We start from the raw sequence: 22910 nt of genomic DNA on the forward strand, positions 1-22910 counted from the left end.
GCCTTGTACACATGCATGGGGGGTTTGGGGTTCGGCGCACCCCTCATTGCCTCGTCGGCCGGCGGGGACTGCGGTCTGGTGGCCTGCCAGGCTTTTATTCATTTATTATTGTTATATATATTTTTTATTTTTAATGTATTTATTATTTTTATTTTTATTATTTACTTATTTTTATTTTATTTTATTTTTAAATTTTTTTTATTTTTATTATTATTATTTTTTTAAATCTTATTATTTATTTGTGTGTGGCGTCGCGCGGGTCTCACTTCCTGTTGGGTGGGGTCCGTGCCCGTGTGGCCCAACCTTGCGCTGTGGGGTCTCTGTTGGTGACTTGATGTGGTGGCGGCGCAGCCCCCGTGTCTGGTCTGGATGCTGTGTCTCGGTTGTTTGGGCGGTGGGGTGTTTGTGCGGGTTTGGGTTGGGGTGGGGGGCCTTTTGGTTGGGGGGGGTGTTGGTGTCTCTTGTTTGCGTGTTGGCGTTCGGGCTGACTGGCGGGCTGGCACCGGCTGGTCTCCGTGGTCCTGGTGGCGTGTGGTTGCTGGTCGCAGTTTTTTTTTGATCGCTTTGATTTGATTGGCTGGTGCTGGCTGTCTGGGGTTATTGCGGCTGCTGTTTCTGCTGCCGTTTGTTTGTGGTGTGGGCGCCCGTGGCTGCTGGGTCTGGTGCAGGGGTGTGGCTGATGTTGTGACTGGTGGCAGCGCGCGCGCGTGATGGCTGTCGGGGCTGACGAACTGTGTATATGTATGTATATGTGTGTGTATGTATGTATGTATATATATGTGTATGTGTACATATGTGTATGTATATGTATATATGTGTATGTGTGGGTATGTATACATGTATGTGTGTATGTGTATGTATATATGTATGTATGTATATTACTGGGGGTACGCTCTGGGCCTGCCTGTCAGACGGGGGTCGACGCCTCAGGCTACTGCATCCGAACTGCGTGTCTGGAGCTCCTGGGTCCCGCTGTCCATCCCTTCCGGGTGCCCGTCTTGGTTGGGGCCTTTTGGGCCTAGTCCCTGCGTCTATTGTGGTAGCTTGGTACTGCAAGGTATTCCGAGGTGCTGCGAGTCGGCCAGTTGCTGGGGTAGTGACCTTGTTTGTCAGCATGTCTGTGATCTTCTTTTAATTCATTTTTTTTATTAATTAATTAATTAATTAATTTATTATTATTTTTATTTTTTTTAAATATATTTTATTAATATTATTTTTTAATTTTTCCCCTCCCTCGGGGGGGGGGGGGGGGGGGGGGGGGGGGGGGTTGCTGGTTGTTTCATCTCCATCGTTGGGGTCCCTGCGGGTGGGGTGGGTGGTTCCCGTGGCCCTGTGCCTGGGTGGTCCTGCGGCGGCCGATTTGGGTGGGGTGGCCGGGGGCTGGCCTCGCCGCGCTCTCCGGGGGTGGGGGGTGGGCTCGTGGGGGCCCGGTTGCCGGTGGGGCGGGGGCGGTCTTCCCGTCCGGTTGCGGGGAGTCTCTGGGTCCCTCGGGCGGGGCGTCTCGCCTTTCTGCCCGTGTGGGGTGTGGTCTCTCGCTGGCTTGGGGTCTGGCTGTCCCCTGCTTTTCTCGTGCCCTGTCCTCTGCCGGGTGCGTCTGTCTGCGGCCTGCTGCTGGCCCTTGTGGGCGGTACGGTGGGTCGGGCTCTGGGGTTCTTGTCGCTGGCCGGCTTGGCTGCGTGGGGGCGGTGGTCCCTGGTTCCCTGGGCACCACGCCTCCTGTTTGTGGGTTGGGCTCTCGGGGGTGATGGGGCCGTGCTCTGGCTCCCACGCACTCTGGGAGTCGAATGTATTGTACATGCAAATTCACATATGCTCACATACGTACATAGGTACCTACGCTCCCACATACATACACAAATACAGTACATATTTACCTACCTAATGTTCGTACATCCACACGCACATTCAATATACAAACATACACATACACATACTGTACATATACATTCACTGTACAAACACATATACACATTCTGTACATATACATTCATTGTACAAACACATATACACATTCTGTACATATACAAGTACATATGCATACTTACACTCATGCACATAATCACGTTTCATCAAACATATATTAACGTTGTTGCCCTAGGGTAAACTGGGTGTAACACATGGCACACTGACAAAGCTTAACCTATTGTGACTATAACAATCTACAAGGTTAATGTAGGTTGCTTCTCTTTCTCCCCTTCCATTTTTCTGCATTCTTTCGTATCTCAAGTTATCATTACGTATATGTATTGTTGCATTTAAACAACTGTATTGTTGATAATAAAGGTAAATTATTGGTATTGTTCATTATCAATAGCGCTATTTCTATTGGTATTTGTATTGATCCATTTGTAGTGTAATAATGCTCATTGTCATCTCTGTATTATTTTTTATTTTTCGCTAACTGCTTATTTGCTATTACTTTTACCATCATATTTGTACATGTCATATTTGCTGATGTTGCTCTATTGTTGTTGTTGTTGTTGTTTTTGTCTCTCTGTCTAATCCCCCTCTTGTCCCCACAATTTCCCCCTCTGTCTTCTTTTTTTTTTCTCTTTCTATCCCCTCCTGCTCCGGCCCGGCTGCACTAAATGATAATATAAATACATTTAATAAAGTCAAATACAAATAAGGCAACAAGAGAAGTATCCTACACTTCTCTTTTGTAAAGTAAATCTGAACAGCCGACATGGGCATCTACATCAACTATATGATTTGCCTGAGAAGCTGGACAGGACACACAAAAAAAATAAAAAAATAAAAAAATAAAAAAAAAGTTTCCACGTGCAATGTATTTGAAAAAGTTATTTAATAAAAAGCCAAAAGTACAAAAAGAATAATGTTCGTGTTGGAGGAGTTGTGAATGAATGAGATATGAAATCCGTGCTGCAGTCGCTGCAGGGCCACAACATTAGGTACACCTGCAGACTGCAGTCGTTTTTAACACGCGCAAACCTTTAGTAGACCAGGCTCCTACAGTTTTTGCTACTTTACAGTTGGACAGATGCATAAAATGATGCTACCCCGCATTTTAGTTTCATCCTGAAAGTCGAACGTCGCCACTTCTTTTTTTTTTTTTCGGAGTACCTGCGATGTTCTCTTCAGGGTTCCTCCACGGTAAGTGTGCACAGGTGAGTGACTAAAACCTGGATGCATATGCAAAAGTGCAATATATTTATCTGTACAGTAATCTATTTATTTATATCTGCACCTTATTGCTCTTTTATGAGCTAAGGCAACAAAATTTTGTTCTTATCTGTACTGTAAAGGTCAAATTTGAATGACAATAAAAAGGAAGTCTAAGTCTTAGTCTAAATACACCAAAATGTGTCCCTTTGACCAATCAACGTCCAAATACGGTGGCGAAGGCTCACATTTCCCGTGTACCTAATGTGCCGGCCGTTCGGGTCACGCACCTTCTGCTCGGCGGTCATGGTGAGGCTCTGCAGGCGACACGTCATGTTGCTGAGACTCTTCTCGAAGGCGGCCACCAGGTGCGCCTGCACGGCCAGAGAGAGAGAGAGAGAGGGCGACTTTTGAGAAAAGACAATATTTGATCATGAAGATGAAGCAAACATGGTTATATCGCACATGCAGCTGCCATTACGTAGTTTGATCAAACAAGTGGCGCCATATAGAGACTTCAGGGCCAATACCGATCATTACTAGTTAGTGTTGTACGGTATACCGGTACTAGTATACAAACCCCGTTTCCATATGAGTTGGGAAATTGTGTTAGATGTAAATATAAACGGAATACAATGATTTGCAAATCCTTTTCAACCCATATTCAATTGAATGCACTGCAAAGACAACATATTTGATGTTCAAACTCATAAATAATAATTAACTTAGAATTTCATGGCTGCAACACGTGCCAAAGTAGTTGGGAAAGGGCATGTTCACCACTGTGTTACATGGCCTTTCCTTTTAACAACACTCAGTTAACGTTTGGGAACTGAGGAGACACATTTTTGAAGCTTCTCAGGTGGAATTCTTTCCCATTCTAGCTTGATGTATCATATCATCAAAGGGTTCAGAGAATCTGGAGAAATCACTGCACGTAAGCAGCTAAGCCCGTGACCTTCGATCCCTCAGGCTGTACTGCATCAACAAGCGACATCAGTGTGTAAAGGATATCACCACATGGGCTCAGGAACACTTCAGAAAGCCACTGTCAGTAACTACAGTTGGTCGCTACATCTGTAAGTGCAAGTTAAAACTCTACTATGCAAGGCGAAAACCGTTTATCAACAACACCCAGAAACGCCGTCAGCTTCGCTGGGCCTGAGCTCATCTAAGATGGACTGATACAAAATGGAAAAGTGTTCTGACGAGTCTACATTTCAAATTGTTTTTGGAAACTGTGGACGTCGTGTCCTCTGGACCAAAGAGGAAAAGAACCATCCGGATTGTTATAGGCGCAAAGTGTAAAAGCCAGCATCTGTGATGGTATGGGGGTGTATTAGTGCCCAAGACATGGGTAACTTACACATCTGTGAAGGCGCCATTAATGCTGAAAGGTACATACAGGTTTTGGAGCAACATATGTTGCCATCCAAGCAACGTTACCATGGACGCCCCTGCTTATTTCAGCAAGACAATGCCAAGCCACGTGTTACATCAACGTGGCTTCATAGTAAAAGAGTGCGGCTACTAGACTGGCCTGCCTGTAGTCCAGACCTGTCTCCCATTGAAAATGTGTGGTGCATTATGAAGCCTAAAATAGCACAACGGAGACCCCCGGACTGTTGAACAACTTAAGCTGTACATCAAGCAAGAATGGGAAAGAATTCCACCTGAGAAGCTTAAAAAATGTGTCTCCTCAGTTCCCAAACGTTTACTGAGTGTTGTTAAAAGGAAAGGCCATGTAACACAGTGGTGAACATGCTCTTTCCCAACTACTTTGGCACGTGTTGCAGCCATGAAATTCTAAGTTAATTATTATTTGCAAATGTTTATCAGTTTGAACATCAAATATGTTGTCTTTGTAGCATATTCAAGTGAATATGGGTTGAAAATGATTTGCAAATCTTTGTATTCCGTTTATATTTACAACTAACACAATTTCCCAACTCATATGGAAAACGGGGTTTGTATATGTGTGTATTAATGTGCATCTATATGTGTGTAATTATGTGCATCTATATGTGTATTTATGTTCCTGTTGTATATGTGTGTATTTATGTGCTTCTAAATGAGTGCGAGTGATTATTTGTGTGCAAATATTTATGTATATATTAATGTGCATCTTTGTGTGTGTATTAATGTGCATCTATATGTGTGTATTAATGTGCATGCATATGTGTGTATTTGTGTGCATCTATATGTGTGTGTATTTATGTGCATCTATATGTGTGTAAGTGTGTATTTATGTGCGTGTGTATTTATGTGCATCTATATGTGTGTAAGTGTGTATTTATGTGCATCTATATGTGTGTATTTATGTGCATCTATATATGTGTGTGTGTGTATTAATGTGCATCTATAAGTGTGTAATAATGTGCATCTATAAGTGTGTAAGTGTGTATTTATGTGCATCTATATGTGTGTATTCATGTGCTTCTAAACGTGTGCAAGTATGTGCATCTATATGTGTAAGCGTGTATTTGTGTGCATCTATATGTGTGTATTTATGTGCATCTATGTGTGTAAGTGTGTATTTGTGTGCATCTAAATGTGTGTGTATTTACGTGCATCTATGTGTGTGTGTATTTATGTGCATGAAATATGTACATACATGTGCATCTATATGTGTGTGTGTATTTATGTGCATTTATATGTGTGTATTCATGTGCTTCTAAATGTGTGTATTCATGTGCATCTAAATGTGTGTATTAATGTGGATGTATATGTGTGTATTTGTGTGCATCTATGTGTGTGTGTGTGTAAGTGTGTATTTACGTGCATGCATATGTGCGTATTTTTGTGCATCTATATGTGTGTATTTATGTGCATCTAAATGTGTGTAAGTGTGTATTTATGTGCATCTATGTGTGTGTATATACAGTATATGTGCATGAAATGTGTACATACATGTGCATCTATATGTGTGTGTAAGTGTGTATTTACGTGCATCTATGTGTGTGTGTATATACAGTATATGTGCATGAAATGTGTACATACATGTGCATCTATATGTGTGTGTAAGTGTGTATTTACGTGCATCTATGTGTGTGTGTATATACAGTATATGTGCATGAAATGTGTACATACATGTGCATCTATATGTGTGTAAGTGTGTATTTATGTGCATCTATATGTGTGTATTTTTGTGCATCTATATGTGTGTATTTATTTGCATCAAATGTGTGTTTGTGCGTGTGTGAGAGTTTGTGTGTATGTGTGTGCGTGTGTGTGCGTGCGCGTGTGTGCGTGCGTGTGTGTGTGTGTGCGTGCATGTGTGTGTGTGTGCGTGCGTGCGTTCGGCGTGTGTGTGCGTGTGCGTGTGTGTGTGTGTGTGTGTGTGTGTGTGTGTGTGTGTGTGTGTGTGCGTGTGCGTGTGCGTGTGCGTGTGTGCATGCCAAGCCACCCTGCTCGTCACATCCCAGACCCCGACAGTCGTGTCAGAGCGACTGTGACAGCGGAACGTCAAAGAAAGACAGGAAGTGGCTTCTGGGCAACGTGAAGCGAAAATAAATCTCGTCGACCAACGCCGATAGCAACAGATGCTGCGCGTTACCGTTGGCAACCGGATGCTGAGCGATGGCTGAAACCCCGTCCCGTCAAGACGGCGTGGCGTTTTGCTCACGACCTTTAAAGGGGGACTAGGTTTGTTTGGTCCAGCCATCCGTCTGGTTTCTCGTAATGTAAGCGGGATACTTTGTGACATTTGCGCAGAAATGGCTTTCTTCTGGCCACTCGACCATGCAGCCCATTTTTCTTCAAGTGCCTCCTTATTGTGCATCTTGAAACAGCCACACCACAAACACAAAACAATGTCTTCCACTCATGCTTAATGGTTGTGTGAAGCTATTTATTGGCACACAACTGTGTTTACTCTTTTTAAATCAAAATGACAAAAGAAAGTACCCAAATGACCCTGATCAAAAGTTGACATACCCCAGTGACTTTGATCTGATAACATGCACAAAAGTTGACACAAACAGGTTTGAATGGCTAATCAAGGTTCCAATCCTCACCTGTGACATGTTTGTGTGTAATTAATGTGTGTGTATAAAAGGTGAGTGAGTTTCTGGGCTTCTGACAGACCATTGCATCTTTCATCCAGTGCTGCACACATGTTTCTGGATTCTGAGTCATGGGGAAGCTAAATAATTGTCAAGGGATCTGTGAGAAAAGGTAATTGAACTGCATAAAACAGGAAAGAGGTATAAAAAGCTATCCAAGGAATTGAGAATGCCAATCAGCAGTGTTCAAACACTGATTAAGAAGTGGAAAATGATGGATTCAGGTAGACTAGCAAAGATTTCAGCCAAAACTGCCAGGAAAATTGTTCCAGGTGCAAAGAAAAATCCACAAATAACTTCAGCTGAAATACAGGACTCTCTGAAAAATTGTGGTGTGGCGGTTTCAAGATGCACAATAAGGAGGCACTTGAAGAAAAATGGGCTGCATGGTCGAGTGGCCAGAAGAAAGCCATTTCTGCGCAAATGTCACAAAGTATCCCGCTTATATTACGCCAAACAGCAAGCCTCAAAACTTCTGGAACAAAGTAATTTGGAGTGATGGCTTCCTTCTGGCCACTCGACCATGCAGCCCATTTTTCTTCAAGTGCCTCCTTATTGTGCATCTTGAAACAGCCACACCACAATTTTTCATGTGCTTCTAAATGTGTGCAAGTGTGTATTTGTGTGCATCGAATATGTGTGTATTTGTGTGCATTTAAATGTGTGTGTATTTACGTGCATCTATGTGTGTGTGTATTTATGTGCATGAAATGTGTATATACATGTGCATCTAAATGTGTGTACGTGTGTATTTACGTGCACTTATATATACAGTATATGTGCATGAAATGTGTGTATACATGTTCATCTATGTGTGTGTAAGTGTGTATTTATGTGCATCAATATGTGTGTATTTATGTGCATCTATATGTGTGTATTTTTGTGCTTCTATATGTGTGCATTCATGTGCTTCTAAATGTGTGCAAGGGTGTATTTGTTTGCATCTAAATGTATGTATTTACGTGCATCTATGTGTGTGTGTGTATTTATGTGCATGAAATGTGTACATACATGTGCATCCATATGTGTGTAAGTGTGTATTTATGTGCAGCTATATGTGTTTATTTATGTGCATCTATGTGTGTAAGTGTGTATTTGTGTGCATCTATATGTGTGTATTATGTGCATCTAAATGTGTGTATTTACGTGCATCTATGTGTGTGTGTATTTATGTGCATGTATACGTGTATATGCATGTGCATCTATATGTGTGTAAGTGTGTATTTATGTGCATCTATGCACAAAGTACCCCGCTTACATTAAGCCAAGCCTCAAAACTTCTGGAACAAAGTAATTTGGAGTGATGGCTTTCTTCTGGCGACTCGACCATGCAGCCCATTTTTCTTCAAGTGCCTCCTTATTGTGCATCTTGAAACAGCCACACCACAATTTTTCATGTGCTTTTATGTGCAAGTGTGTATTTGTGTGCATCGAATATGTGTGTATTTGTGTGCATTTAAATGTGTGTGTATTTACGTGCATCTATGTGTGTGTGTATTTATGTGCATGAAATGTGTATATACATGTGCATCTAAATGTGTGTACGTGTGTATTTACGTGCACCTATATATACAGTATATGTGCATGAAATGTGTGTATACATGTTCATCTATGTGTGTGTAAGTGTGTATTTATGTGCATCAATATGTGTGTATTTATGTGCATCAATATGTGTGTATTTTTGTGCATCTATATGTGTGCATTCATGTGCTTCAAAATGTGTGCAAGGGTGTATTTGTGTGCATCTAAATGTATGTACTTACGTGCATCTATGTGTGTGTGTGTATTTATGTGCATGAAATGTGTACATACATGTGCATCCATATGTGTGTAAGTGTGTATTTATGTGCAGCTATATGTGTGTATTAATGTGCATCTATGTGTGTAAGTGTGTATTTGTGTGCATCTATATGTGTGTATTACGTGCATCTAAATGTGTGTATTTACGTGCATCTATGTGTGTGTGTATTTATGTGCATGTATACGTGTATATGCATGTGCATCTATCTGTGTGTAAGTGTGTATTTATGTGCATCTATGCACAAAGTATCCCGCTTACATTAAGCCAAGCCTCAAAACTTCTGGAACAAAGTAATTTGGAGTGATGGCTTTCTTCTGGCGACTCGACCATGCAGCCCATTTTTCTTCAAGTGCCTCCTTATTGTGCATCTTGAAACAGCCACACCACAATTTTTCATGTGCTTCTAAATGTGTGCAAGTGTGTATTTGTGCGCATTTATATGTGTGTATTTGTGTGCATCTAAATGTGTGTGTATTAACGTGCATCTATGTGTATGTGTATTTATGTGCATGAAATGTGTATATACATGTGCATCTAAATGTGTGTACGTGTGTATTTATGTGCATCTATGTGTGTGTACATACAGTATATGTGCATGAAATGTGTGTATACATGTGCATCTATGTGTGTGTGTATTTATGTGCATCAATATGTGTGTATTTATATGCATCTATATGTGTGCATTCATGTGCTTCTAAATGTGTGCAAGGGTGTATTTGTGTGCATCTAAATGTGTGTATTTACGTGCATCTATGTGTGTGTGTGTATTTATGTGCATGAAATGTGTACATACACGTGCATCTATATGTGTGTAAGTGTGTATTAATGTGCAGCTATACGTGTGTATTTTTGTGCATCTATGTGTGTAAGTGTGTATTTGTGTGCATCTAAATGTGTGTATTTACGTGCATCTATGTGTGTGTGTATTTATGTGCATGTATATGTGTATATGCATGTGCATCTATATGTGTGTAAGTGTGTATTTATGTGCATGTATATGTGTATATGCATGTGCATCTATATGTGTGTAAGTGTGTATTTATGTGCATGTATATGTGTATATGCATGTGCATCTATCTGTGTGTAAGTGTGTATTTATGTGCATCTATGCACAAAGTATCCCGCTTACATTACGCCAAGCCTCAAAACTTCTGGAACAAAGTAATTTGGAGTGATGGCTTTCTTCTGGCCACTCGACCATGCAGCCCATTTTTCTTCAAGTGCCTCCTTATTGTGCATCTTGAAACAGCCACACCACAATTTTTCATGTGCTTCTAAATGTGTGCAAGTGTGTATTTGTTCGCATCTATATGTGTGTATTTGTGTGCATCTAAATGTGTGTGTATTTACGTGCATCTATGTGTGTGTGTATTTATGTGCATGAAAAGTGTACATAGATGTGCATCTAAATGTGTGTACGTGTGTATTTATGTGCATCTATGTGTGTGTATATACAGTATATGTGCACGAAATGTGTGTATACATGTGCATCTATGTGTGTGTGAGTGTGTATTTATGTGCATCTATATGTGTGTATTTATATGCGTCTATATGTGTGTATTTTTGTGCATCTATGTGTGTATTACGTGCATCTAAATGTGTGTATTTACGTGCATCTATGTGTGTGTGTATTTATGTGCATGTATATGTGTATATGCATGTGCATCTATATGTGTGTAAGTGTGTATTTATGTGCATCTATGCACAAAGTATCCCGCTTACGTTACGCCAAGCCTCAAAACTTCTGGAACAAAGTAATTTGGAGTGATGGCTTTCTTCTGGCGACTCGACCATGCAGCCCATTTTTCTTCAAGTGCCTCCTTATTGTGCATCTTGAAACAGCCACACCACAATTTTTCATGTGCTTTTATGTGCAAGTGTGTATTTGTGTGCATCTATATGTGTGTATTTGTGTGCATCTAAATGTGTATGTATTTACGTGCATCTATGTGTGTGTGTATTTATGTGCATGAAATGTGTAATAATGTGCATCTAAATGTGTGTACGTGTGTATTTATGTGCATCTATGTGTGAGTATGTACAGTATATGTGCATGAAATGGGTGTATACATGTGCATCTATGTGTGTGTAAGTGTGTATTCATGTGCATCAATCTGTGTGTATTTATGTGCATCTATATGTGTGCATTCATGTGCTTCTAAATGTGTGCAAGGGTGTATTTGTGTGCATCTAAATGTGTGTATTTACGTGCATCTATGTGTGAGTGTATTTATGTGCATGAAATGTGTACATACATGTGCATCCATATGTGTGTAAGTGTGTATTTATGTGCAGCTATATGTGTATATTTATGTGCATCTATGTGTGTAAGTGTGTATTTGTGTGCATCTATATGTGTGTATAATGTGCATCTAAATAAGTGTATTTACATGCATCTATGTGTGTGTGTATTTATGTGCATGTATATGTGTATATGCATGTGCATCTATCTGTGTGTAAGTGTGTATTTATGTGCATCTATGCACAAAGTATCCCGCTTACGTTACGCCAAGCCTCAAAACTTCTGGATCAAAGTAATTTGGAGTGATGGCTTTCTTCTGGCGACTCGCCCATGCAGCCCATTTTTCTTCAAGTGCCTCCTTATTGTGCATCTTGAAACAGCCACACCACAATGTTTCATGTGCTTATAAATGTGTGCAAGTGTGTATTTGTGTGCATCTATATGTGTGTATTTGTGTGCATCTAAATGTGTGTGTATTTACGTGCATCTCTGTGTGTGTATTTATGTGCATGAAATGTGTATATACATGTGCATCTAAATGTGTGTATGTGTGTATTTATGTGCATCTATGTGTGTGTATATACAGTATATGTGCATGAAATGTGTGTATACATGTGCATCTGTGTGTGTAAGTGTGTATTTAAGTGCATCTATATGTGTGTATTTATATGCATCTATATGTGTGTATTTGTGTGCATCTATATGAGTGCATTCATGTGCTTCTAAATGTGTGCAAGGGTGTATTTGTGTGCATCTAAATGTGTGTATTTACGTGCATCTATGTGTGTGTGTATTTATGTGCATGAAATGTGTACATACATGTGCATCTATATGTGTGTAAGTGTGTATTTGTGTGCAGCTATATGTGTATATTTATGTGCATCTATGTGTGTAAGTGTGTATTTGTGTGCATCTATATGTGTGTATTACGTGCATCTAAATATGTGTATTTATGTGCTTCTATGTGTGCGTGTATTTATGTGCATGTATATTTGTATATGCATGTGCATCTATATGTGTGTAAGTGTGTATTTATGTGCATCTATATGTGTATATACATGTGTACACATATAGATGCACACAAATACACACTTGTACACGTTTAGAAGCACATGAAAAATTGTGGTGTGGCTGTTTCAAGATGCACAATAAGGAGGCACTTGAAGAAAAATGGGCTGCATGGTCGAGTGGCCAGAAGAAAGCCATCACTCCAAATTACTTTGTTCCAGACGTTTTGAGGCTTGCTGTTTGGCGTAATGTAAGCGGGATACTTTGTGACATTTGCGCAGAAATGGCTTTCTTCTGGCGACTCGACCATGCAGCCCATTTTTCGTCAAGTGCCTCTTTATTGTGCATCTTGAAACAGCCACACCACAATTTTTCAGAGAGTCCTGTATTTCAGCTGAAGTTATTTGTGGATTTTTCTTTGCACCTCCAACAATTTTCCTGGCAGTTGTGGCTGAAATCTTTGCTGGTCTACCTGAATTTTCCACTTCTTAATCAGCGTTTGAACACTGCTGATTTGCATTCTCTATTCCTTGGATATCTTTTTATACCCCTTTCCTGTTTTATGCAGTTCAATGACCTTTTCTCGCAGATCCTTTGACAATTCTTTTGCCTTCCCAATGACTCAGAATCCAGAAACATGTGTGCAGCACTGGATGAAAGATGCAATGGTCTGTCAGAAGCCCAGAAACTCACTGACCTTTTATACACACACATTAATTACAAACAAACATGTCACAGGTGAGGATTTGAACCTTGATTAGCCATTCAAACCTGTTTGTGTCAACTTTTGTGCATGTTATCAGATCAAAGTCACTGGGGTATGTCAACTTTTGATCAGGGTCATTTGGGTACTTTCTTTTGTCATTTTGATTTAAAAAGAGTAAACACAGTTGTTTGCCAATAAATAGCTTCACACAACCATTAAGCATGAGTGGAAGAAAGGTTTTTGTGCTATCATTCATATTCTCTGGCCAAGAAATCATAAATTCTCCCAGGGTATGTAAACTTATCAGTCTTTTTTGCCATTTGTACCATCTTTTTTTAATCATGTTGCAGGCATCAAATTCCAAATTTGCAAACAATAACAAAGTTTCTCAGTTCAAACATGAAATATCTTGTCTTTGCAGTCTATTCAATTGAATATAAGTTGAAAAGGATTAGCAAATCATTGTATTCTGTTTTTATTTACCATTTAAACAAAGTGCCAACTTCACTGCTTTTGGGTTTTGTATATACGCAAATTAATCATGCAATTTATTTTACGTTTCGAGCAAATAAATGATATGCATTTCAGTAACATATTCAAGAATATTACGCTTTGACATTCAGACAATCAAAAAGCATTTTTGAAAGCCACACAATTCTGCTGCGTTAATGTGTTGCAATGTAGATATAATGAAGGAATGTGTTAAAATGTAGTTTTAATGTAGGAATGTGTTAAAATGTAGATTTAATGAAGGAACATGTTAAATTGTACATTTAATGTAGGAATGTGTTAAAATGTAGATTAAATTAAAGAATGTGTTAAAATGAAAATTTAATGTAGGAATGTGTTAAAATGTAGATTCAATTAAGGAATGTGTTAAAATGTAGATTTAATGTAGGATTGTGTTGAAATGTAGATTTAATGTAGGAATGTGTTTAATGTAAATTTAATTTAGAAATAGGTTAAAATGTAGATTTAATGTAGGAATGTGTTGATATGTAATGTATTAAAATGTAGATTTAATGCAGGAATTTGTTAAAATGTAGATTTTATGTTGGAATGTGTTAAAATGTAGATTTAATGTAGGAATGTGTTGAAATGTAGATTTATTGTAGGAATGTGATAACATGTATATTAAATTAAGGAATGTGTTAAAATATAGATTTAATGTAAGATTGTGTTGAAATGTATATTTAATGAAAGAACGTGTTAAAATATAGATTTAATGTAGGAATGTGTTCAAATGTAGATTAAATTAAGGAATGTGTTAAAATGTAGATGTAATGTAGGATTGTGTTTAAATGTAAATTTAATGTAGAAATATGTTAAAATGTAGATTTAATGTAGGAATGTGTTAAAATGTAGATTTAAATGTAGGAATGTGTTAAAATGTAAATTTACTGAGGTAATGTGTTCAAATGTAATGTGTTAAAATGTAGATTTAATGTAGGAATGTGTTTAAATGTAAATTTTATTTAGAAATATGTTAAAATGTAGATTTAATGTAGGAATGTGTTGACATGTAACATGTTAAAATGTAGATTTAATGTAGGAATGTGTTAAAATGTAGATTTAATGCAGGAATGTGTTAAAATGTAAATTTAATGTTGGAATGTGTTAAAATGTAGATTTAATGTAGGAATGTGTTAAAATGTAGATTTATTGTAGGAATGTGTTAAAATGTAGATTTAATGTAAGAATGTTTATAAATGTAGATTTATGTAGGAATGTGTTGAAATGTAGATTTATTGTAGGAATGTGATAACATGTACATTAAATTAAGGAATGTGTTAAAATATAGATTTAATTTTTCGATTGAGTTGAAATGTAGATTATATTAAGGATTGTGTTAAAATGTAGATTTAATGAAAAAACGTGTTAAAATGTAGATTTAATGTAGGAATGTGTTAAAATGTAGATTAAATTAAGGAATGTGTTAAAATGTAGATGTAATGTAGGATTGTGTTTAAATGTAGATTTAATGTAGAAATATGTTAAAATGTAGATTTAATGTAGGAATGTGTTAAAATGTGGCTTTTAATGTAGGAATGTGTTAAAATGTAGATTTACTGAGGTAATGTGTTCAAATGTAATGTGTTAAAATGTAGATTTAATGTAGGAATGTGTTTAAATGTAAATTTTATTTAGAAATATGTTAAAATGTAGATTTAATGTAGGAATGTGTTGACATGTAACATGTTAAAATGTAGATTTAATGTAGGAATGTGTTCAAATGTAGATTTAATGCAGGAATGTGTTAAAATGTAAATTTAATGTTGGAATGTGTTAAAATGTAGATTTAATGTAGGAATGTGTTAAAATGTAGATTTAATGTAGGATTGTGTTGAAATGTAGATTTATTGTAGGAATGTGTTAAAATGTAGATTTAATGTAAGAATGTTTATAAATGTAGATTTATGTAGGAATGTGTTGAAATGTAGATTTATTGTAGGAATGTGATAACATGTACATTAAATTAAGGAATGTGTTAAAATATAGATTTAATTTTTCGATTGTGTTGAAATGTAGATTAAATTAAGGATTGTGTTAAAATGTAGATTTAATGAAAAAACGTGTTAAAATGTAGATTTAATGTAGGAATGTGTTAAAATGTAGATTAAATTAAGGAATGTGTTAAAATGTAGATGTAATGTAGGATTGTGTTTAAATGTAGATTTAATGTAGAAATATGTTAAAATGTAGATTTAATGTAGGAATGTGTTAAAATGTGGCTTTTAATGTAGGAATGTGTTAAAATGTAGATTTACTGAGGTAATGTGTTCAAATGTAATGTGTTAAAATGTAGATTTAATGTAGGAATGTGTTTAAATGTAAATTTTATTTAGAAATATGTTAAAATGTAGATTTAATGTAGGAATGTGTTGACATGTAACGTGTTAAAATGTAGATTTAATGTAGGAATGTGTTAAAATGTAGATTTAATGTAGGAATGTGTTAAAATGTAGATTTAATGCAGGAATGTGTTAAAATGTAAATTTAATGTTGGAATGTGTTAAAATGTAGATTTAATGTAGGAATGTGTTAAAATGTAGATTTATTGTAGGAATGTGTTAAAATGTAGATTTAATGTAAGAATGTTTATAAATGTAGATTTATGTAGGAATGTGTTGAAATGTAGATTTATTGTAGGAATGTGATAACATGTACATTAAATTAAGGAATGTGTTAAAATATAGATTTAATTTTTCGATTGAGTTGAAATGTAGATTAAATTAAGGATTGTGTTAAAATGTAGATTTAATGAAAAAACGTGTTAAAATGTAGATTTAATGTAGGAATGTGTTAAAATGTAGATTAAATTAAGGAATGTGTTAAAATGTAGATGTAATGTAGGATTGTGTTTAAATGTAGATTTAATGTAGAAATATGTTAAAATGTAGATTTAATGTAGGAATGTGTTAAAATGTGGCTTTTAATGTAGGAATGTGTTAAAATGTAGATTTACTGAGGTAATGTGTTCAAATGTAATGTGTTAAAATGTAGATTTAATGTAGGAATGTGTTTAAATGTAAATTTTATTTAGAAATATGTTAAAATGTAGATTTAATGTAGGAATGTGTTGACATGTAACGTGTTAAAATGTAGATTTAATGTAGGAATGTGTTAAAATGTAGATTTAATGTAGGAATGTGTTAAAATGTAGATTTAATGCAGGAATGTGTTAAAATGTAAATTTAATGTTGGAATGTGTTAAAATGTAGATTTAATGTAGGAATGTGTTAAAATGTAGATTTATTGTAGGAATGTGTTAAAATGTAGATTTAATGTAAGAATGTTTATAAATGTAGATTTATGTAGGAATGTTTTGAAATGTAGATTTAATGTAAGATTGTGTTGAAATGTAGATTTAATGAAAGAACGTGTTAGAATATAGATTTAATGTAGGAATGTGTTAAAATGTAGATGTAATGTAGGATTGTGTTTAAATGTAGATTTAATGTAGAAATATGTTAAAATGTAGATTTATTGTAGGAATGTGTTAAAATGTGGCTTTAATGTAGGAATGTGTTAAAATGTAGATTTAATGAAGGAATGTGTTAAAATGTAGATCTAATGTAGGATTGTGTTAAAATATAGATTTAATGTAGGAATGTGTTTGAATGTAAATTTAATTTAGAAATATGTTCAAATGTAGATTTAATGTAGGAATGTGTTGATATGTAATGTGTTAAAATGTAGATTTAATGTAGGAATGTGTTAAAATGTGGATTTAATGTAGGAATGTGTTAAAATGTACATTTGATGTAGGAATTTGTTAAAATGTACATTTAATGCAGGAATGTGTTAAAATGTAAATTTAATGTTGGAATGTGTTAAAATGTATATTTAATGTAGAATTGTGTTGACATGTAGATTTAATGTAGGAATGTGTTAAAATGTAGATTTAATGTAGGAATTTGTTAAAATGTAGATTTAATGTAGGAATGTGCTAAAATGTAGATTTAATGTAGGAATGTGTTAAAATATAGATTTAATGAAGGAACATGTCAAAATGTAGATTTAAGGTAGGAATGTGTTATAATGTAGATTAAATTAAGGAATGTGTGAAAATGTAGATTAAATGTAGGATTGTGTTGAAATGTAAATTTAATGAAGGAATATGCTAAAATGTAGAATTAATGAAGGAATGTGTTAAAATGTAAATTTAATGAAGGAATGTGTTAAAATGTAGATTAAATTAAGGAATGTGTTAAAATGTAGATTTAATGTAGGATTGTGTTGAAATTAAATTAAGGAATGTGTTAAAATGTAGATTTAATGTAGGATTGTGTTGAAATTTAATGAAGGAATCTGTTAAAATGTAGATTAAATGAAGGAATGTGTTACAATGTAGATTTAATGTAGGACTGTGTTGAAATGTAATGAAAGAATGTGTTAAAATGCAGATTAAATTAAGGAATGTGTTAAAATGTAGATTTAATGTAGGATTGTGTTGAAATTTAATAAAGGAATGTGTTAAAATGTAGATTAAATTAAGGAATGTATTAAAATGTAGATTTAATGTAGGATTGTATTGACATTTAATGAAGGAATGTGTTAAATGTAATGTGTTACAATGTAGATTTAATGAAGGAATGTGTAAAATATAGATTAATGTAGGAATATGTTAAAATGTAGATTTAATGTAGGAATGTGTTAAAATGTGAATTTAATGTAGGCATGTATTAAAAATTTAGATTTAATGAAGGAATGTGTTAAAATATAATGTGTTAAAATGTAGATTTAATGTCGGAATGTGTTATAATGTAGATTAAATTAAGGAATGTGTGAAAATGTAGATTAAATGTAGGATTGTGTTGAAATGTACATTTAATGAAGGAATGTGTTAAAATGTAAATTTAATGAAGGAATGTGTTAAAATGTAAATTTAATGAAGGAATATGTTAAAATGTAGATTAAATTAAGGCATGTGTTAAAATGTAGATTTAATGTAGGATGGTGTTGAAATTTAATGTCGGAATGTGTTACAATGTAGATTTAATGAAGGAATGTGTAAAATATAGATTTAATGTAGGAATATGTTAAAATGTAGATTTAATGTAGGAATGTGTTAAAATTTGAATTTAATGTAGGCATGTTTTAAAATTTAGATTTAATGAAGGAATGTAATGTGTAAAAATGTAATGTGTTATAATGTAGATTTAATGTCGGAATGTGTTGAAATGTAAATGTCATGTGCACATCTTAGGCTAATTTTCAAATGTTATTTAAATAATGCATACAACTAATAACCGTCCTCCGTTTATTTTTGATCGTTTTAGTGATCCGTGAGTGACAGGATCCGCCCGCATGGTGAGGCCCAGGAATGACAGCCTTGAGTCATTTACCCTCCTCTCCCGGCAGGCCTCGGAGAGCGCCCGAGACCAACGGTTACACAAAGCCAGCGAGGAAAGCGTCTTATCTCCACGCACAAAAAGCCACACGCAGCAGCAAACAAGAGGGGAAAAAAAAAAAGAGGCTCAAACGCATGCAAAGATTTTTCAAAGGGCTTTTGTGGAAGTCTTAAAGGTTTATGTTGCCTCCAACAGCGGGCGCGCGCTATGATACATGTCTGGATGGCGGGGGTAAACACACTCACGTTGGCAGACAGCTGGGACGTCAGGGTCGCGACCTTCTCCTGAGACGCGTCCAGCTCCCGGCGAAGCTTTCTGATTTGCTAATTCGGGGAGAGGGGAGAAAAAAAAACGAATCGTCAATAAAATAGGCAGAGAGGGCTGTTTGACTTGAAGCTTCCATTCTGAGAGCGAGGATGCACAAACTGCATGCCGACAATGTGTGTGTGGAAAGTCAACCAAAAAAGAAAAACAAGAGTGAACGTAAAGTGTGGGGGATTACCGTGGAGTTTTGGACTGTTTGGCCCTTGATTGAAAAGAGAAAAAGTCAAAATTAACACTATGTTGCACAGCATGCGGCTGCAGAGACAGGGTTATTACAGGTCATGTGGTTCACTCCTTCATAGTCAAATAGCACTGAAATAGCTCACTTCTTCAGAGATTCTATTCAAACATTCTTATGTTTTTAAATGCATTCTAACTCGTAAATAAACACTAGCAAGAGTCAGCTAACATTGGAGCCAATGGAAGTCGCTCTACACCGCCTATAAAGTGCTCTAAAGAACATCCAAACACCTCCATCAAGGTTTTATATACACACTGAGTATAGATGTAGTATCTAGTAACATTCATAATAACATGAAATATTTACATATTTTGATCATTTTAAGTATGTTAATGTCACAGGCGCATCACAACGTTCACTTTCCCTTCAACAACAACAACAACTAGACTACGAATGAATGAATTGATTAACGTGGACCCCGACTTAAACAAGTTGAAAGACTTATTCGGGTGCTACCATTTAGTGGTCAATTGTACGGAATATGTACTGTACTGTGCAATCTACTAATAAAAGTTTCAATCAATCAATCAATCAATCATGGCAGACTTGATGAGAGACAACCAAGACTTCTTTCGGACAAACGATGATCCAGAAACGTCTATTTTTTGAGCCTGAACATAAGGAGGATGACCTACATGTTTTAGATGCTCTGTGCGAAACTGATGCAGCTTTAGTCAAGTGCTAAACAAGATATACAAACATAATATAACAATCGATTACTGTACAATGTCTGCTCTCACTGGGATAAAGACTGATGGGATGTTTGTATCTTCCCTTTCACATGGACAATTACGTTTCGTTTCTCGGAGGCGATGCAGCAGCTCAGTGTGTCAATATATCAGCATATGCTTGTCTTACTTAAGCATTTGGAATGATAGGCAAAATGCCCCAAAAACAAAAAAAGTGCAGTTCTCCTTTTTAAAGGTTAATGAATAAATCCTGCGAGTTCTCCTGTGCAAACTACTGCTGTGCAAACACTCTCCTGGACATTGTTTACACCTTTTAATAGCACCTATCTTTGCAGCTTTTGTGGCTTGGCGTGAATAAATAAGCCTCAGGGATGAGGTCACAGCAATTACAGATTCTGCCGATTTCTACTTAAACCTGAGGGTCGACTCAGAAAAGGCTTAGCTGTTAATTGGCTCGTAGAAAAAATACAACAGCAACAGAAAATGGAGAAGGGTGGGAAAATCACAGAAAAACTGAGTGGTAAACAAATACATTAAATATAGGAAATGTGAGTTCTGTCACAAGTTCTTCACATATAATTCAGAGAGAATGACAAGGATGTGTGATTTATGATCCAGATGGACGGAGAGCAAAAAGGTTACTGGAAAATAAAATCAATGAAAATAGAAATAAACTACTTCATCTTTCATCCTTATTACTTGGATGAAGCATAAACAGTGCAACTACTTGGAGTGTCTACACGTACTTTATCTTTAAAAGCACAGATTCTCTCCACAGGAGACAGAAAACATACAAATGTAGTTTCTATAGAACTGTGCGGACATTTCAGCCTATCAGGAACCTGAAGAAAGTCATTTATGGAAAAGGACAAAAACTAACAACAGCCAAATGAAGAACAAGGTGAATCATGTGTGGATGGTAATGTCATTTAGGCTTTGGACATTTTCTCTGTACGTGTTGACACAGCCTGTGGTGACCAGAATATCTCTGTTTTGCTGAATGGAAGCCTGACAGAGAGGTCACCTGAACATGCATTTTACTTTGAAAAGTTGTGAGACTGACAACAAAAATACTGTTTATGGAACAGGAAAACATAATTGCAATCCCACATGCAAAGATGTTCAATGGCCGTGAAAGTACTGAAGGCAATTGTGTTAGAAGTTGTGTGTGAATGCTGAAAAGGTGACGCAGAACTGAAACTGAAATGTGTTGAAATGTAGATTTAATGAAGGAATGTGTTAAAATGTAGATTTAATGTAGGAATATGTTAAAATGTAGATTTAATGAAGGCATTTGTTAAAATGTAGATTTAATGAAGGCATTTGTTAAAATGTAGATTTAATGTAGAAATGTGTTAAAATGTAGATTTAATGAAGGCATTTGTTAAAATGTAGATTTAATGTAGGAATGTGTTAAAATGTAGTCTTTATGGAGGAATTTGTTAAAATGTAGATTTAATGTAGGAATGTATTAAAATGTAGATTTAATGAAGGAATTTGTTAAAATGTAGATTTAATGTAGGAATGTATTAAAATGTAGATTTAATGAAGGAATTTGTTAAAATGTAGATTTAATGTAGGCATTTGTTAAAATGTAGATTTAATGTAGGAATGTGTTAAAATGTAGATTTAATGAAGGCATTTGTTTAAATGTAGATTTAATGTAGGAATGTGTTAAAATGTAGATTTAATGGAGTAATTTGTTAAAATGTAGATTTAATATAGGAATGTGTTTGAATAAAGATTTAATGTAGGAATGTGTTAAAATGTAGATTTAATGGAGGAATTTGTTAAAATGTAGATTTAATGTAGGAATGTGTTTAAATGTAGATTTAATGTAGGAATGTGTTAAAATGTAGATTTAATGGAGGAATTTGTTAAAATGTAGATTTAATGTAGGAATGTGTTTAAATAAAGATTTAATGTAGGAATGTGTTAAAATGTAGATTTAATGAAGGCATTTGTTAAAATGTATATTTAATGTAGGAATGTGTTAAAATGTAGAGTTAATGTAGGAATGTGTTAAAATGTAGATTTAATGGAGTAATTTGTTAAAATGTAGATTTAATGTAGGAATGTGTTAAAATGTAGATTTAATGAAGGGATTTGTTAAAATGTAAATTTAATGTAGGTGAGTGTTAAAATGTAGATTTAATGTAGGAATGTGTTAAAATGTAGATTTAATGAAGGCGCTTGTTTAAATGTAGATTTAATGTAGGAATGTGTTAACATGTAGATTTAATGGAGTAATTTGTTAAAATGTAGATTTAATGTAGGATTGAGTTGAAATGTAGATTTAATGTAGAAATGTGTTAAAATGTAGATTAAATGTAGGAATGTGTTAAAATGTAGGAATGTGTTAAAATGTAGATTTAATGTAGGAATGTGTTAAAATGTTGATTTATGTAGGAACGCATTGAAATGTAGAATGAATGAAAAAATTTACAGAAATGTAGAATGAATGCAGGAATGTGTTGAATTGTAGATTTAATGTAGGAATGTCTTCAAATGTAGGAATGTGCTGAAATGTAGATTTAATGAAGGAATGTGTTGAAATGTAGATTTAATGTAGGAATGTGTAAACGTGTAGATTTAATGTAGGAATGTGTTGAAATGTAGATTTATGTAGGAATGTGTTGAAATGTAGAATGAATGAAAAAATGTCCAGAAATGTAGGATGAGTGCAGGAATGTGTTGCAATGTAGATTTAATGTAGGAATGTGTAAACGTGTAGATTTAATGTAGGAATGTGTTGAAATGTAGATTTATGTAGGAATGTGTTGAAATGTAGAATGAATGAAAAAATGTCCAGAAATGTAGGATGAGTGCAGGAATGTGTTGCAATGTAGATTTAATG

At 35.5% G+C, this 22910-nt stretch overlaps 1 protein-coding gene across 1 annotated transcript in view; it reads right to left on the reverse strand.

Annotated features, from left to right (window-relative positions):
- Positions 1-22910, reverse strand: part of nav3 (neuron navigator 3) — a 571589-nt gene that overhangs the window by 66675 nt on the left and 482004 nt on the right. The window contains exons 22-24 of the mRNA XM_072913146.1: positions 19302-19325; positions 19045-19122; positions 3414-3497 (exon numbers count right to left, since the gene is read on the reverse strand). Coding sequence (XP_072769247.1) covers positions 3414-3497; positions 19045-19122; positions 19302-19325 — 186 coding nt within the window. The remainder of the gene's footprint in view (positions 1-3413; positions 3498-19044; positions 19123-19301; positions 19326-22910) is intronic.

Source organism: Nerophis lumbriciformis, linkage group LG05, assembly GCF_033978685.3.
Source record: "Nerophis lumbriciformis linkage group LG05, RoL_Nlum_v2.1, whole genome shotgun sequence".
NCBI lineage: Eukaryota > Metazoa > Chordata > Actinopteri > Syngnathiformes > Syngnathidae > Nerophis > Nerophis lumbriciformis.